The 20,007-nt window shown below is 34.4% G+C and overlaps 1 protein-coding gene across 1 annotated transcript in view; it reads right to left on the reverse strand.

The window, feature by feature from the left end:
* The window catches only part of SYTL5 (synaptotagmin like 5), a 98,133-nt gene that overhangs the window by 63,146 nt on the left and 14,980 nt on the right, over positions 1–20,007 (reverse strand). Inside the window, exons 2-3 of the mRNA XM_081125737.1 lie at positions 16,502–16,711; positions 25–140 (exon numbers count right to left, since the gene is read on the reverse strand). Coding sequence (XP_080981863.1) covers positions 25–140; positions 16,502–16,711 — 326 coding nt within the window. The remainder of the gene's footprint in view (positions 1–24; positions 141–16,501; positions 16,712–20,007) is intronic.

A 20,007-nucleotide genomic window follows, 5' to 3' on the forward strand; every position in this document is an offset into this window, starting at 1 on the left:
AAATCATATAGCTGCTTTAATTACCTGGACTTCTTCTTAAGATGGACTGCCGGACAACATCAGTGCCTAGAACATTGGCTTGCTTGAAACGTTTCGCCTTTTCTTCAAAAAACCATTCACCAGTTACAATCCTTAGCTGCCTACACAGAGCAAAAGGGGAGAACATTGAAATTCAGTTATTTAGCCAAATATATAGCTCTCAAAAATTCCTAATTAAGTAAAAAATAGCCAGTTATTTATTTAGTCCATCTCAATCTCTGGACTATGGTGGTTATAATGGCCAGTATTATTTGAATACATTCTATGTACCAGGTACTGGGTAATTGTTCTTCATATTTAATATATTTTTATCCACATAAAAACTCTGTATAAACATTATTATCCCCATTTTACAGATGAGGAAACTGAGACTTAGAACAATAACGTCACATGTCTCATATCACATAGTTGGTAAGTAGGAGAGTTAGGATTCCATCCAAGCAGTCTGACCTATGGCTCAAGTTCTTAACTACTGCATTAGTGGGTAAATAATTTTCAGTGGAAACAATGGGGAACTAGTGAAGGTTTAGAATTACAAAGGGACCATAATAAGACTGTTTTAGAATGATACCTTACTGTCATATGATGACTGGGTTAGAATAAAGAGAGAATGGGACAAAGAGACAGATTGGCCATGGAAGTAGTCCAGGAGAGAGATGACAAGACACACATTAGGGCAATGGCAAGACTAACAAACAGGAGGAGATAAATTAAAAATGTAGATGGTAAAAGGGATTGCCTGAATTTCACAATCATTTGAATGTTGAAGGTAAAAAGAAGGATCTTTGAATAATCAAAGCCATCTTTTAAGCCCCACCTGTAAAAGTTACACAAACCCTTTGCCTTAGTTACACAGGCCTATGTACCAGAACATGGCCCATACCTATCATTGGGAAAATAGTATTCAACCCCAACTATAGTCCCAACAATTCTCTGGGGGGTTGTAATGGAAAATGAGGTTGAAAGATAGAATTGAGTCATATAATGGAAATCTTTGAATGTTATGTTAGGGAGTTGACATGCCATTCTGGAGGCAATGGGGTAATTCCAGCAGTTTTACTAAAGTTCAGGTTGGATCATATAATCTCTGGAACATTATATGGAGAAGGGAGAAACCAGAAGCAGGCAGGCTAATTAGGAAGTTATTGCAATAAACGGGATAGGAAATTATGAAGATGTAAACCAGGGTATCATAGGGCAAGGGGTGAAAAGAAATATGTAAATACTTGGGCCACTGGGGATGAGAATCAGCAAGACTGCTGAAAAATCTGACATGGTGGCTGAAGAAAAACAGTTGAAAGTCAAATAGAGATTTCTAGCCCCAGAATATTATATCCATATGATTCAGTAACTGATTGGACTTAGAAAAACAACAATAGGATCTTGAATATAAAAAATCACTCCAGAAAAATATGCCAAATTGTCCTCCACAGCATTTGCCCTGAAATCCTACTTCTTAACATAGGAGACAAAGGTAAGTTACATATGAAACAGTTCCTTTACTGAGAAAAGAATGAAAATGCTAGATGACCTAATGAGAAGCAAAGATTATTGAACTAGCTCCAAAACTGTATAAAATATGCTTATGAAATATGTCAAATCTAAGAAGATATAATCTAGAAAAAGCAAATGCTTGAATGGGTTAAATTATTTATGCTTGAATGGGTTAAATTATTTCTGGATACATCTCAGATGCTCTATCGACTTACATATCATTATTTATGTTGAAAATCTAGGTGGTAATTGTGTTATTCTAAATTCTAAAAGTATCTCCTCAAGGTTCCTATCCCTTAGTTATTCAACCAAATGCTAATCTAGCTACTACTATGATTAAACTTTGCTGATGAAATTAAAGTTTCTAATATTATCTGGGTGGCCCCAAAGTAATCCCTAAGCCCTTAAAAACAGGAAGAAGAGGAATTCGGATGCTGAGATGCTGTAGAATAAGTCAGAGAGATTTCAAATGTGAAAAAGATTTGACATGTTGAAAGGACTCTGAGATATAGAGATCCACATGAAGGGCCACAGAGGGAAGGCTCTAGGAGCTAAGGATGGCTCTTAGTTAACAGCCAATGAGGAAATGGGAGCCTCATTCCTACAACCACGAAGAATCAAATTCTGCCCACCAAAATGAACTTGAAAGTGGGATTTTCCCAGAGTTTCCTGATAGGAGCTCAGCCAACCCATACCTTGATTTCAACCTTGTGAATCTTGAGGAGAGAATCAAACCGAGTCAACTCAGACTTATGAGCTATATAATTGTGAGATAATATATTTATGTTGTTTTAAGCTGCTAAACTGTGGCAATTTATTATGGTTGCAATAGAAAACTAATACACTAATAAAACACAGAAATACACATATTTTAATATTCAGTTTGGGAAATGACTTGCATAGATTGTAAGAAGATAACTGGAAAATTCAGTAAAGCAAAAAGACAGAGGTAGGAAAACTGTGGCCTGTGGACCAAATTCACTCAACTACCTGTTTTGTATGGCATACAAGATAGGGATGTTTGTTTAAGCTTTTAAATGGTTGGGGGAAAATCAAAAGAACTTTCCATGACGTGAAAATTATATGAATTATATTCAAAATTCATTGTTCCTAAATAGTTTTATTTGAACATAGCAATGCTCTTTTTTTCTGTATTTTCTCTGGCTGTTTTTCTGCTACAACTGCAAAGCTGAGTGTATCGCACAGGACACATGGCCACAAAGTCTAAAATATTTCCTCTCTGGCATTTTTTTTTAATTGCCAACCTCTGTAATAGCAAAAAGAATTTACACAAAAAGAAAAAAGAACAAGAGGAATAATATAGACCAGTGGTTGAAAAAACCCGTATGGTGGCATGCCAAAATCTCTTTTTTCTTTTTTTTTGTATGTTCTTGGGATATGAAGTGAGGTGGATAGCACACTGAGAGCAATTTCACATGTGATGGGGGGGGGGGAGAGGACATATTCAGTCTACATGCCCCAGGAAATGGGTCTCCATATTATCTTTACCATATACACCCAGAGCTGCCAACACTGACACAGATAAGATCTTCCCAGAATTGTTAGTCATTACCTTTTGCTATTGTAAGAACTAGCTATAATCCTTTATTTGCTCAACTCAGATATGCACCTGAGTCATTTGTCACTTCAGAGCTCTATGACATCAGAACAATCTATTGAAATTATGCCTTTACCATCTTCTCAGGTCAAGGAAGTAGATGAATGGCTTAATAGAAAAATGAGAAACAAATACCTAGTGAGTGTATACCATGTATGAAGTAAAGTGCTAGGCAATTTATATATGATATATCTAATCCTCACTATATGCCATAGGTAGCTATTATTATTCTCAATTTGCAGATGAGGAAATCAAAGCTCACGTGAATCTGCCCAAAGCTATAAAGGTATTATGGCAGAAACAGAATTTAGAGTGAAAGCCCATACACTTTACATCTGATAAAATTCTCAGATGAGAATTTATACTTGTCAGCTATATCAAGGCTATGAGTAATGGGGAAAAACTACAGAAGCCAAGGAACAATGTGCAACATTTCATATAATAGGCTGTAATAGTGTTTGTGTGTGTGTTAGGGGTAGAGTATAGAAATAAAGGAGGGGTGAAAGAGGAAAGAAAATAAGCATGACGTCCAATGTAAAATTTAAATTCTCTGCCACAGCAATCTGACATTTGAAAAAATACAAGGCTTGGGATAGATATTGTGTTTTCTCTAGGTCATACTCTGAAAAATGAGTTTTACTAAAATTAAGTGAGTTACACTCATTATTTGTGATTAATGATTACTGAGTATTCAAAATTTTCTAGGTGATAATTTTCTTTAACATTAAAGTCCTGGGACTTCAAGCTCTCACTTGGAAGCTTATTTAAATATAATGTCAAGTTAAGTTCTCCTTAGATTTATAGGGGGGAAATACCCTTTGCTCTGCAATTTCATTCGTAGGTGCACTCTCTACAGGTGTCTTCTCAAATATTTTTGGCAGAGGTCACAGTAAGAAACACATTTTATATCACAATTCAGAAAATAAACACACAGAGACATATATTTACATATGTTTTTACATGAATTTACATTTATATGTGTATATACAGGTTGGGAGAAAAAGGTTTACAGTTGTGAGTATATGAAACAGAGTTTATTTTTGTAATATTATTAATTAATTGTTGTATTATTTTCCATATGAACAACTGTAACCTATTTTGCCCCACCCTTTGTACTACATTTATTATTACACTTATACACACATATATATGTATATGTATACTGACATTTTCTAATGTACTTCATTTTTTAAAAATGAAAAACCTACTAATTGTTCATGACCCACAGTTTGAAAAATCCCACTGAAACAAAATAAAGGTCCATCAACATGAAAATCAATACATTATAAGATGATACCATAGTGAAAATGAATGTAATCATTTTAACATAAACATGGATAGATTTCACAAAAATATGTTGAGCTAAGAAAATTAGAAAGAATACATACAGTATGATTTCCATTTCTATTGCACTCAAAAATGAAAAAGCTAGAAAATATATTACTTAGGGACACATCCAAGTGCAGTAAAACCATAAAGTAAAGCAAAGGAATAAAAATGCCAAACAAGAATATTCTCTTTCTTAAACTGTGTGGTAAATACACAAGTATTTTTTTTTATTATTGTTTAAACCATTCATACACTGATGAGTGTCTTATATGTATGATATTTTCACATTAAAAAATCTAGTCTATGTAGGTATTAAGATGCCATGCCAAAGTGAACAAAACATTCTAAAAGGGGGGAGGGCTCTTGTACGTAATTAACAAGTGGTTAAAAATAACATGTTTATTGTTATTTATAATAAATAATAAAAAATAATAACACTCAAAACAGCTCCTTATCATGCCCTAAATCTCTGGGTCAATGTGGGATATTTTGCCCCTGTAGCTAGATTATAAAAAATTGCTAAAGTGGGGATTATTTTGAAATGGTTATGTGGCAACTGTCAATACCTTTCAGACCAAAGATCACCAGGAAGCCACCTCTGGTTCAACAAGTTGAAATCTTTGTTCATTGCAATGAAGAAAATCACATGCCATGAGAACCATGGGGCATCTCAGGAAGAGGATATTTGAAAAGATATAATATAGGATTTGGGTTTATGTTAAGTAATTTTGGGACAGTTCAAAGAAACAGGAATCCGCTCTAGATTAAGTGATGTCAGGAAGCAGGGACAATGACATGATTGGCATCTTAATAAGTTTTATCTAGAAGGAGGGATGACTAGAACAAGGCTAAAGCTATAATTGGTAAGAAAGTAGCATGTCATTCACATTAGGCAAGAAAGGGGGATTTAGGTATGTTGTAGTTTAGACAATATTAAGAAGCGTTCTTAGTTTGTCTCACTTCATCATGGGCGCAGAATGATCTTGTGAGATGCTTGTGTTCTGAGATTATGTCCAACAGGAGAACACCATCGCCTACATCTGAGTGCCAGTTCAGCTCCTAACAACATCAAGGCTTACACGTAAGTGTCAGACTGATAACATTGTAATTAGTTCATTATTAATAATAGGAAAAGAGCAAACAGAAAGCCATACATTATAGGCATTACCATGTGGGCAGATTCACTAGGAAGCTGCAATTTCACACTCCCCAGGGAACCACAGGGCCATTCCCTCCAGGTCACTGGGGGAAGGGGTCCAACAAGGGGAGATAAACGCATGTGCAGTGAGTCAGGATGACTAGGGAATATACTTGTCAATCAAACCTGGGAAAAGAAATTGTTGGCTAGAAGAGGTGGGGCCAGTGCAACCCTGTGAAAATTTGGGGATACATAATCCCCTAAACAAAGGAGTTCACTCTCTTGGCTCTCTTGCATTCACCAGCATTTCCTCCATAGCCATGTGGCCCTGTGAACCCCACATAAAATGGACTGATGGACTGCGACTGGAAATGCAAACTAAGGTAGCCTGATGGTGGACTGGACATTGCTCCAACATAGAGCAAAATTTCTGGACACTGGCTTTGATTCTAGCTCTACTGAAGCCACAGATACTCTTCTTCCTTGGGGAGTTGAAGGAAAATGGGACCTTGGAAACTCAGAAATTTGATTCTACAAGACCACTTTCCAGATGTCTTTATTATTTTCATAATAAAGAACTATATATTCGCTCCTGCACCTCTCTGTGTATGTCCCAACCATTGGTACTATCTTCTTTCAAGTTTACTGACAGATTCATATTTCATCTATTTGTTATATTTCATGTATTTCAGCTATATTTCATCTATTTCAGTAATCATTACCAATTCATCAAAAACAACATCAATTTCCTCCTCCTTTAAAAAGAGACTCTCAGAAGGACATAGAGCAGCATGAAAGCTCACAACATGGCATGAATATAAGATCAATTCATGAATACCGTACCAGAAGTGTTTTATTTTTTTGGTTCCTTGTCATGTAGCTTTCATCTTCAAGGTCTTTCTGAGTTCAACTGGGGTTCTAATTAGGAAAAATGATCATTATGACTGTCTTTGTGTTGAATGGCAACTACCTCAGCTAACATAATCATGTGGAATTTTGTAGGTCTCATTAATACAGCAAATTGAACAAACTGGCTGTGTCAGGTTCCCTTTCACTCTGTTTCTATCGAATTAGCTTTAAAACTGGACCTACAGCAACCACCTTGTTAGAATCAGAAGGGGTTGGAGAAAATGTCAATGGCTGCTCAGCCCATTGCAACAACTAACTTCCCTCCATCAATCCTTGCTCTAATCTTTTCAGTGACACAGCAATAAAATCTCCTTACTTTTACCCAATCCAAGGTAAACGGCAATAAAGGTTGTGCTTCTGACTGATTAGAGAATGAATCACTTTCTGACTCATCTCATCTCTTAGAGAACAGGGTGGAAATTTCAATTTTATGGTCTATTAAACATGGAGACAGCCCAGTGACACTGCAGCAGTCTCTCACAACAAACAAAGGGTGTTTGCTGCCAATAAAATATCATTCACACTTCCTTTCAAAAACTACTCCATGAATAGCAAACAAAAGACCTCCAATACTGACAGATTAAGTCTCTGAGATCACACAGATTATTAGCTGGAATATTGGAGAAGTAATGGGCTCTGTTTTCAGCTTTAAAAATGAAGAGGGATTTTGATATGTCAAATTAAATACTCATTTCCAGCTGTTACAGAAAGGTATAACTATAAGTTGTTGTTGTCACAGAGGTATAAGAGTCATACACTGAAAGCTCTGTTTCTTCTTTAGGACATTTTAATACATGAAGATAATTTACTCTACTGATGAGACAATAATGTAATAAACTCACTTTCCTCCTTGGATTGTGAAAACACTGAAGGTAGTCCATTTTCTATACATCTTTCTATCCTTATCCCCTAGCATACCAACAGGTCATCAATAAATGTTGCAAAAGGGATGGATTGAGGGTAGATGGATGAATCAATTAGGTAGGTGGATGTTTGGGTTTATTAAGTTATTGTTTGACTAAAAAAAAAAAGAAGTACATGTGATTCAGATGTTTTAGATTAATATATTAACATTTCCTAATGAACACAAAGAACTTTCAATTTGGTATAATTTATTCTTACACCCTGCAGACAACTTGTCTTTTAGTTATATCTTTCTGTGATAGCTGGAAATTTACACTGTTCGGAGCAAAAATTTTTTTGGCATGGCTCATAGGTGTGCTTTTTAACCCCATGAACCTGACAGTAAAAAACCACACTTGTTCCATAACTTGCTTAAGCCTAAAATGCTTTAAGTAAAACCTACCACCTCTTAATTTGAACATTAACTAATTTACTTATTCACCCATCCATTTAATCATTTAATAAATATTCATTGAGTACTTACTATAGGCATTATTTTAGGCACTAGAATTACACCAGTGAACATTATAGACAAAACTTACATTCTAGTGGAAGAAGAAAGATAATAAACAAAACAAGATAAATGAACTATATAGCATATAAGTATTAAAGGAAAAAAACACAGGAAGTGGTTATACAGGAGAGGGCAAAAGTAAGTTTACAGTTGAAAGTACGTGAAACAGAGTTTATTCTTGTATTATTATTAATTGTTATATTATTTATTTGTATTACAACCACAAATCTACTTTTTCCACCCCTGTATTAGTTAAGGTAGGCTAATTCTGTAACAACCAAGCTCTAAATTTCATTGACTTAACACATTAAAAGTTTATTTCTCAATATAAACTGATGTGGATCTGACAATATTTAGGGGAAAATTTGTGTGAATTAGACCTGCAGTTACCATCCATACTGACTAGCGGATGAGTTGATGGCAAAACTTTCAATTAACATTGTGTGAATACATAAGCCCCTTGGGTCTCATATTGAAAAGTATGCTTCAGTAATTGCAAGTGGCATTTAGAAGTTAAAGACAAAATTCTCCTCCCCATACAGAAGCTTGAGGCAACTACTGATTAATTGAAATGCTCATGAGTCATAGTTTAAGTTACTGTTGTCTGAGCAAATAAGGGTCCAGGATGCAGAAAAAAAAAGGTTAACTGTAATGGAATAAAAATGGAAATGATTAAATACTAGGTATCAAATAAAATAATATTGTATAAGAATTTGAAAAATGTTGTTGAGAAATTTCTTTTTTAAGTTCTCAGATTCTGCAATTGGAAGGTCAGTCATTTGTTAAAATTCTGTTCCCTTTTTCATTGCCCTGAAATAGCAAACTTCACCTTGGCAGAGTCTGATAGGAAAAGAGCCAGGTGGAGAAACAAATGAAGAAACTTATTTATGCCAATTCTACTACCACACATTTTAACCTCTCATAATTTTTATTTCCACCAACTATAAAATATAAAATCAATTACTGCTAATACCTAACAGGTATATTTTAAGACCTTGGAGGATTATTACCTAGGAGTAAGTGATCCAAAAATAGATCAGCTTTCACAGGGGCTGATGATCCAGTTTTGAAATTAGCTCAATCCTTGATTTGATAAAGGTAATGTTGAGTATCTAGTGGCCTTATCCTATTTCCCTACTAGAAGAAAAATGTATATTCTCAATTGATACATATTGTTACAAAGAATCTCACTATGCTTTACAATTCTTCAATTGTACAATATTTGAATTTGTTTACCAATAAAAATTATCAGGTTTATTACAACACAGTATATGACCAAAACCAAGAGAGACAACAAACAATAGAATCAGTCTCATAGGGGACTTAATAATGGAGCTATAATTCATAGACATTAATATAATTACAAATAATTTCTTCAAGAAATAAGAGCTAGGTTAGCAGAGAGTTAAAAAACAGCAAAAGCAAAATGAAAATTCTAAAATTGAAAAACACAACTGAATTTATGAAATAAAAGGATGGCTTTAACAGCAGATTAGACATGGCCAAAGAAAAGATTATTGAATTGAAAGACAAATTAGAACAAAATATGAAATAAATTCAGAAATTAAAAGAATAGGAACTATGGAAAGGAGCATAAGAGCTACATAAAAGATGTTGAATATAACTAAGATACTTATTTAGAGGACTTGGAGTAGAGGAAAGAGAAGATGGGGGAAAGCAATACATGATAAGATATTATCTGAGAAATTTTCAAATATGGCAAAAGACATCAATAGGTGCAGATTTAAGACACTCTAGAAAACCCAAGATAAATACAATGAAAATCAGACCCAGCCATGCTACAGTAATTGTTGAAAATCTGACAGGAAAGAGGAAAATATTAAAAGTAGCTAAAGAAAAGTATCACTATCTTCAAAGGAATAACAATATGCATATTGACATCTTATTTCTTAACAGAAACATTGGAAACCAGAAGCCAATAGAATGAACAACTTCAAATTACTAAAAGTTAATAACTTCTAACCTAGAGTTCAATAATTGGCAAATACATGTTTGAAATTAAAAGTGAAATAAAGCCACACTAAGAAAAAGAAAAATTGAGAACATTCATAACTAGCAGAACTACACTGAAGGAAATACTAAAGGCTATACTTTAGATAAAAGAAAAATTATCTCAGATAGAAAGATAGAGATGTAGTAATAAAAAGTAGGAAGCAATGGAAAGGGTAACTATGTAGTAAATTTAAGTGAATATTGACTATAAAATAACAATAATATCTTGTGGGATTAACTATGTTATAGACTGAATGTTTGTATCCCTCACATAATTCATATGTTGAAATGTAATACACAATCTGATGGTGTTTGGAGGTTGAGCCTTTGGGAAGTGATTGCTACCCTTATAAAGGAGACCCTAGAGAGCTTCTTTGTCCCTTCCACTATGTGAGGACACAAGAAGACAGCTAGCTATCTATGATCCAAAAAGCAGGCCCTCACCAGACAACAAATCTTCCAGAACCTTGATCTTGGACTTCTGTCTCCAGAACTAAGAGAAATAAATTTCTGTTGATTTTAAGCCACCCAATCTATAGTATTCTAATTGCCTGAATAATCTAAAGCAAAGTGTATGTGTACAAATAAATACATATGTCTATATGTGTGTACAGTTATAGAAAAATATACATATATTTAAAATATAAAAAATAGCACTAGGAGGGGAGTAAAGGAAGTTAAAGGATTTTAAAGTCTTGGTATTGTCTTGGAAGTGCAAACAGTACTAATTTATATTATATTTTAATAAATCAAGAATATATATTGTAATCTCTAGAGTAATCATTAGATGAGTGATAAAAATATATAAATAATAGAGGAGAAAAATTAAAAATTACTTAGACAATCTAAATGAAGGGAAATAAGTAGAGAAAAAACAGACTAGATGGAAAAAGAGAAAGTGAGTATGTAAGAGGTAGACTTTAAGTAAAATATGTGAGTAATTTTATTACTATAAATGGAATATATATTCTAATTAAATGACAATTGTTTGACAGGATTTAAAATACACACACACAATTATATACTGCTTATAAGAGACACACCTTAAATATAAAGAAACAAAAAGGTTAAAAGTAAAAGTGTAACAGAGGATTTACCAAGTATATACATACCAAAAGAAAACTGTTGTAGCCATACTAATTAAAGCAAAGTAAACTTTAAGGAAAAAAATCAAAACTAGAGTTAAGGAGATACTTGTCATAATTATGAAGGTTTCTGTACACCCATAAAAACTCACAATCCTGAATATTTAAGCACTCAAGACTATACCTTCAACATATATAAAACAAATATCAGAATTAAAAGGATAAATAAAAAATCAACAATAATTATTGAGAAATGTTAGTATATATCTCTCCTAATAGCAGATAGAATATGTAAATAAAATATCGGTAAAGATTTAGAAGATTTAGACAACAATATTAACAAACATTTAACAGATGCATCTAGAACACTCAAATCAACAACTGCAGAATGCATTTTCTTTCAAGGATATAAGAAACATTTAACAAAATCAACCATTTGCAGGGCAGAATTTCAAAGACTGAAATTATACAAAATATTCTCTCTTACTACAGTAGAATTAAGCTGGAATTCAATATCAAAAACAGATACAGAAATTCCCCATGAAATCAGAAATTAAGGAAGACAATTGTCAATAACTCATGTTCAAAGAAAAAGATCACAATAGAAATTAGAAAATAGAATTAAAGAATTAAATGCATCTAAAAATTTATATAAAAATGTGTGACATGCAGCCAAACAGTGAAAATAAGGTAATTCAACCCTTAAATACATATTTCAGAAAAGAACAAAAGCTGAAAAACTAAGTACCTAAGCACCTGTATAAAAAAATGATAATGAGTCCTAGCTGTTTTGGCTCAGTGTTTAGAGCACTGGCCCTCAGAAGGGTCCCGGGCTCGATTCCGGCCAAGGGCACATACCTCGGTTGCAGGCTCCCTCCCTGGCCCAGTAAAGGCATGTGTGGGAGGCAACCAATCAATGTGCCTCTCTTAAATCAATGTTTTTTTTCCTCTCTCTCTCTCTTCCTTCCACTCTCTCTGAAAAGCAATGGGGGAAAAATATCCTCAGGTGAGGATTAAAAAAAATTTTTTTTTAATTGACAATGAAAAATAAATTAAATCCAAAAATGGTAAAAGGAAAGAAAGGAATAAAGAACAAGGCAGAATTCAATAATATTGAAAACAAATATGCAATGTGGCAATAAAAATAAAAATACGTGTGTTAGAAAAGAAACAAAACATTTCATAGATGACATGATTGTGTATAAAGAAAATCTGAAAAGTTTCTCAAACTGTTATAATTAATAAGTGGATTTAACAAGATTACTGTATACAAGGTCAAACTACCCAAGTCAATTACATTTCTACAATTGCATATCAAAAACAAACAATTAGAAAATAAAAATTTAAAAAGGACACTATCTATAATAAAAATTAAATACTTGATATAAATCTAATAATGTGTAAGTCTTGTACTAGAAAACTATAAAATACTATTGAGAGAAATTAAAGAAGACTTAAATAAATGGAGTGGTACGTAGTGTTTGTGGATTGAGACTAAATATTGAAAGATGTCAGTTCTCCTGTGAAATTATCTATTGATCTAATGCAATCCTGATAAAAATGCCAGGAATATTTGTTTGTGGAAATTGTTAAGGTGATTGTAAGACATATGAAAACGCCAAGGGCCAAAAATAGCTGGGGCATTTTGAATAAAAATAAAGTGGCAGGTCTACTGGATATAAAATTTTATTATAAAGCTAAAATAATTAAAATAATGTGGCATTGGCACGATGTTAGAAACATAATGGAATGGTCAGGAATGACACTTGATTTTTTAAAATTACACTATAGAGCAGTGAATAAATGATGGCCTTTTCAATTAATGTTGGGTCAAGTGAATACCCACATTAAAATGTGACAATCCCTAAATATAGCTCACAAAAATTAATTCCATGTACACTGTAAGTCTAAAAGTAAAAGGTAAAATGATAATTACAGAAGATTACGTAGGAGAATATTTTCATAATGTAGGAGTTAGGGAAAGTTTTCTTTATCAAGATACAGAATAAATTCCACTAATTATACAAGAACAGATGAACAAATTGAGTTACTGAAAATTAGAGATTTCTGCTCATCAAATGGCACAATTAAGCAAATGAAAAAACAAGTCAAAAGGTGGGAGAAGAAGCTTGTATGCAGTATATATGACTAATTCCTTCCAATCAGTCAGTAAAAAACAGAAAACCCAAGAGAAAAAATAAGAAAGAGACTTGAACTAGCTCTTCACAAAAAGGGTGTTCAATACACTGTTCTCATTTTCATTAGTAATAAAGAAAATGCAAATTAAATCCACTCCAATCTCAGCAAAATTGCAAAACATAAAAAACACACAGTGATGGTAAAAATGTAAAGTAACTATGACTCTCATGCATTGATAATAAGAGGGTAAAGTGGCACAACCTCTTTGGAAAACTGTTTTGCATCATTTACTGAAACTGAACATATGCATATTCTATGACCCAGGAATTTTATTCCTATGTATAGATCCAATAGAAATACATACACATGCTCACTAAGACACATGCACACAAAAATAAAATAACATTATTTGTAAGAGGTGAAAACTGAAAACATCCCAATATCCATTAATGATAGAATGGTATATAAATGCTTATATATTTATAAAATGTAATATCATAACATAAAACAGGGAAAATGAATAGACTGTTGTATACAGCAAAAATGTATTAGTCTCACAAATATAATGTTAACCAAAATAAGTTATACACACATACACAGTGTATAATTTGATTTATATCAAGTACAGACAGTCCTCCACTTACAATGTTTTTACTTGTGATTTTTCAACTTTACAGTGGTGCAAAGGACATACATGTAATAAATTACATGAAATATTAAACACTATATTATAAAATGGGCTTTGTGTTAGATGATTTTGCCCAACTGTAAGCTAATGTAAGTGTTCTGAGCACGTTTAAGGTAGGCTAGACTAAGCTATAATGTTCGGTAGGTTAGGTGTATTACATTCATTTTCAACTTCTGATATTTTCAACTTCCAATAGGTTTATCCAGATGTAGCCCTATCATAAGTCGAGGAGCAGTTGTATAAAAAAAATCAAATATAATCTATGGTGTTAGCAGGATAGTGATTATAGTTGGGGACTAAGAAGGGAGCAGTGATTGGGAGGAGGAATGAGAAAGGCTTCTGGGGTGTTAGGGATGTTTTATTTCTTCACTTGAGGGATAGTGACACAGATATTGTGATAATTCACCAAGCTGTACATCAGTGCTTCTCAACCAGGGGCAACTTTTGCTCCTCAGGGGATATGTCTGGAGGAATTTTTCATTGTCACAACTGGAAAGGGGGAAGGGTGCTACTGGAATCTACCAGGGAGAGGCCAGGGATGCTGCTAACCATCCTATAGTGCACAGGACATTCCCTCTCTCCCCAGCAAAGAATCATATCTCCCAAAATATCAGTAATGCTGAAAAGGAGAAACTTGTTCATTTACTTGTGCCCTTTTGTGTATGTGAGTTAACTCTAGTAAAAAAAAAAAAAAAAAAAAAAAAAAAGACCATGTGCATATGTATCCATAAAAATAAAAAAAAACAAGTATACTACTCTCCACGTTTTCCTATGACTACTTCTTTGCTTCTTGTTAATTTGATTTGTTGTCTTGTGGTTACCAAAAACTGAGAGGCACCAACACTCCTGAAAAATTGTATGGAAGCAAGATTAAAATTGAGGACAGTCTGCCAATTTATTTATTATTTTCTCTGTCATTTATTATTTGACTATATTGTAGTAAGAGCCTTTATTTTCAACTCTGATGTGCTAAATTAAGGAAATCAGAATTGGGGAAACCCATTACTTCACACTGAGACAAACTTTCTATGGAGTGTCCAGGGTCTAAAACAGTGACTTTTGCGTTACTTACTTGAGTCACAGATATATCATATTACTTTTAAGTAGAAAGAAAAGTGCATTAATGATACTTTTTCTATACAGGTATATAGAGAAATATCCAAAGTAAATACTTTGAGTTCATGGGAAAAATAAGAAGATATCCAGTATTATTTGTGCATCCTGATTTGCAGATGACCAAACTCAGATTAGAAAAAGAATACAAAACGTTGACAAAGGCTATGTTGCAACCCATATGTCAATGATTCTGAAATCAGTGTTTACTCCCCCAGATATGTAAAGGATGTTTGCTAATTAGGGGAAGGAAGTACTAAAAGGAATTTATTTATGTGGGACAAAGTATTAAAGATGGTTACTTAAGTATATTAATGTGTCCAAAGAAAGTAATAAAATAACTTAAATGGTTCATTTCTTCAGAAATGCTTATCTCAATCCAGAGTTAGAAATATAGCATGAATTGCTCAATTCAAGATCACCTTTATGACAAAGTACAGGAAAAATAACATAGATTAAATAATGCAATCACTGAATATAAGAATCCTCAATAGAACATGCTAGCCCTTATTCAGAGAAGTGGGAAATGGAAAGTGACTCACTCTTACTACTTAACTATTTACTTGCCTCCTAACTTAACCTATTAATACGTGTAAGCGAATGTGTTACTGAGAGGAAAAGATAAACTTAAACAAACTAAACCAACCTGAAATGATTTCTGCACCCCCCCCCCCCTCACACCTCAGCCACAGGAAATAGATCAACACAAAGTTGCCTTGAGATGAGATATTAGGCACCTCCCAGAAAAGAGATGAGGGGACTTTGGGAGGGAGAAAATATACCAGTTGATCCAGGAGAGACGTCTCAAAAGGATGGAGTTTGGTAGGATCCAGTAGTAGAGAACACATCAGGCTTAGACTCCAGTTTAACTGAACTTAGAAAACAATGATTCTTGACTTGCACTCAGGTTAGAATAGTGAAACCTATGACCACTGTACTCCAATAGGCTAAACACAGAGGTACATGAAAAGGTTCTCTCCCTTCGCCCTTTCTCAACACCTAGGTTGGCAAAAATTCAAGAGTTACTCCAGTTTTGTCCCTCAGCTGATGTGGGCAGAGTAGCCTGAATATTTCATATTTATCTTACCAGTTACCGTAAATGTCTCAGTGCCTCGGAGTAATTATCTTTACCTTCTGAGAAGCCATATAGAGCCAAGTGGGGCTCTAAAAGATCCTCCGTTGTTTTCAAATGCAGAAAGAGACCTCATTCTGTCAGGCTTCTAATTTTACTATACATTATAGTGTAAAAAATAAAAATGCTGTTCTCTCTGACTCAGTATCTGTCTCTGTTTCTCTATTCCTCTCTCTCTCGTTCTCTCTCTCTCTCTCTCTCTCACACACACACACACACACACACACCCCAGAGTCCAGCCAAGGCCTTGCTGAGCCTGTGATTGGGCTATACTTTTAATCCCACATTCTATCCGTAAATTTTAAATACTCTTTTCCCTTCTTGCTTTCCCCACTCCATCCCTTCAGTCATCAAATCTGGCTTTCTAAGCAAAATCAAGAAACTCACGCGATTTTGGCACAGACGGTGCACTTCCAGCTGCCATCAAGGCCCGAGACCCGACACTCGCTGCAGACTCTCAGTGAGCAGGCCTGACATGGGTTTCCCCGGTCAAATATTAAACCCAGGTTTCTCTGACAGTGAACACAGACTCTGCTGGTCTCTTGTTGAGTCTTCCCACTTCTACGTTTTGCTTCTAAGAGTTCGTTTTTCAGCTTCCTGGAAGGAGAGGGGGAAAAATTCACTTAACAAACAAGTAGAAGAGCTGAGCTATCTTTATTTAAGGGATATTTTCATTTGGAAAACCATTTAAAAGAACCTAGGAGCCAGAGTCAAACACTTTCAGAAAACACAATTTATTCCTCCAGCATCAACAATTTTTTGACATCAGTAGTTGAAAAACATGTTTGTGTTTTACATTTTAATTTTGACATCCTTCACGAGCACTACTATTTTGCTGTTAGTATTTATTCACATTCAACTCTAACTTCTCCAAGATCTTTGACACCATAACATTTGAGAACAACCCAGCCTAGAGGCATGCACAATATCATGTTCTTTACTTGCCTAGATATACTACCTGAAACAAGAGTATGAAATCAAACTTGACAACATGGGATATTTCCTTAGATAATCCGATGAAGAGTTTGCTACAAAAACACTGCCTGTCATTTCAGATCTAAAAGCTTCTTCTTACCATTTGAGGGTTTTCAAAGATTTCCCATGACCTATAGCCTTTGTTGTGAGACATACCAATGTGTGAATCCAGGTTCCATCATGAATTAGCTGTCCAACCTTAGACAATGATTTACCCACTCAACCTGAGGCTCTCCATTTCTAAAATGGGGGTAATAATATTCTTATTATATTATTTTCTGTTTTTAAGATTAAATGACATAATATAGGTAAAGTTGCCAACATGATTTCTGGCACATAGGTACTAAATAAATGCTGTTGCCATGTCCTTCCTTTTACTACCTGACATGTGTATTTATATATAGTTTAGAAAATAACTATTCAAAGTGTGGTTCTTGTTCTGGGAGTGTCAGTATCATCTGGGGGCTTGTTAGAAATGCAGAATCTCAGGCTCCACCTCATAACTACTAGATCAGATTCTGCATTTCACAAAATCTCCAAGTGATTAAAGTTTCAGAAGCACAGCTTTGGAATATCTGTTCTCAAATTTGGCTAGGCAGTGGAGTCACCTCGGAAGACTTTTTAAAATTATACCAATTCCTGAGCCTTACCCCCACTCTCATATAACTGGTCTGGGATGTGGCCTACGCAATGATATTTTTTAAAGCTTCCCTATTTATTCTATATATTGCCAAATTTGATAAACATTAATCTATAAGACAGATTTATTCCACTTAAATGCTTCACAGACATGCCATTCCTTTATGCTATCCATATCCAATCCCTTCTTCAACATAATACTTGTATGTTCTAGAAAAAAAATCCCAGATTCATCCCACACATCTCATTCCATCTCCTTTTATATTTGTGGAACTGTGCTTTGTTATACCCAACGAGACTAGCATCTCCCCAAAGGCAGGAACAATGACTTCAGTTTCTTGTATATACTGCTCAGGACCCAATTCTGTGTGAAATTATAAGGTAATTAAATGTTTAAAACTATTTGTTATCTCTTTAGGACCTTAAAACTAAATTGTGATGAATTATGAGTCTCATGTTAAAGACTGGAGGCAGGATATAAAACCAGAAACCAGGTCTTTTAATTCCTAACCTAATGAGAGTTTCATAAATGAGGAATTATAAAAGTGAAGCGTAAGGTTTCCAAAACCTTTAATTGTCTCATTCATTCATCCAATGAACATTTATTAGGTGCCTATTGTGTACTAGGCATTCTTCTATTCAAAGAGGAAAATAAGTCAAAGAGGACATCTAGTAAGGAGTTCCATTATCCTTCATATTAGTCAAAAAAGGACAAATAATACAAGATGATTCATATGTTGCAACGGGCAGCCATACAGAGCACTCTTAAGCCCTCACTTTTCTCCTATCTAAACAAAACTGATAACCACCTACAACACAGGCTTTCTTAATCCCTGACTTAGAGTTTATAAAGTACCCTTATGTCCTTTTTCCATGAGCAACTGGTTTATGAAATTAAGTGTAAGAAAAGTAAATCCACATGATTTACTTTTGAAAACTTGTAAAAGCTACCAGCTTTAAAAGAACAGAATGGGTTCTCATTTTAAGACCACAACTATATTATTTGGAGAAGCATAACAGACATTTGAATACTTCAGGGCACAGGAGAAATAAAACATTGCCTATTCAAAATCTATAATAATTCGTGCAACCATGATAAACAAAGTGATCAAAATGAGTAGAACAAAGCTAGCAATCCTAGGCAGCAGTACTCTCAGAGTATGCTGGGTTGGGGGGAGTACTAAACCAAGAAAATGGGGTGTTGTAAGGTTTCCCAGAGGCAAATTCTCCTTTGGGAGAAAATTCTATAATCAGGTGCCTGAAGTTTAGCCACTTAGAGTGAGAACTCTTGGAGAATTTATGGTCATAAAGACAAACATTTATACTCCAACTTTCTTTGTGTTTTACTGACAAGACTTTATTCAGCAATCAGGTTTCACCTAGTTCACAATCTAGAGCCTGAAAAGATTTGGGGCTCTGTGTAAATCAAGCCACAGGGAAGCAATAACTTAAAGGTACAAACACACTAGCTGGGGAATTCCTAAGTCAATTGGTGCTAATTGTGCCACATATCCTGGAAACTATGTGTGGGAAGAATTCCATAGGCTGACACAAAATATGAAGCAGCTCGCTGATTTTTTTCAAATATCTCTTAGAAGTTGACCTAATTCAATCATGTATATGATAATTCACATGAAGTAGATACAGTCATTTCAGACACTCAAGAAGAGGATAAAAGCGGTCAATTGCAACTAGGAAATGAAAGTGTGCAACTGGAGAATTAGTACCAAGGAGAACGGGAAGTACAGGGAGCTAGAAGAGAGCAATAGGATATGAGATGTCTCTTTCCTCTGCTTTACTAGCCAGAACTAACAAAGCAAGATGGACTTTATTTGGTTCCTGAATTGCTGTCCCAGTCCTAGGAACTATCTGAGGAAGGTGTTTCTTGGCTGTTCATCTCTCATACACATAAGCTAGAAATGTTTCTAGATCCAAGTAACAGGCTTAGAAAATTTGTTTCATATTTCTTCCCACATAACAAGAAATCCAGAAAGAGCAGTTGGTTGCATTAGTTCAGCTACAAAATCAGGTCATTAGGATTCTTTTCATCTGGATAGTCCCCTATCTTCAAGGTATGGTTTATCATTCTTAAGCAAAATATCCAGGGAGTTACAGCATAGCATCCACTTTAAGGCAGGAATAAGGAGGAAGAGGTATCACTTGAACCTGTCTCTTAATAGAAAAGCAAAAATTGACTCAGAAATGCTCCCATCAGACTTCCCCTTAGGTTTCCTTGACCAGACAGTGTCACATTACCACCACTAGCTGCAAGGGAGGCT

Source organism: Miniopterus schreibersii, assembly GCF_964146895.1.
Source record: "Miniopterus schreibersii genome assembly, chromosome: X".
NCBI classification, from domain to species: domain Eukaryota; kingdom Metazoa; phylum Chordata; class Mammalia; order Chiroptera; family Miniopteridae; genus Miniopterus; species Miniopterus schreibersii.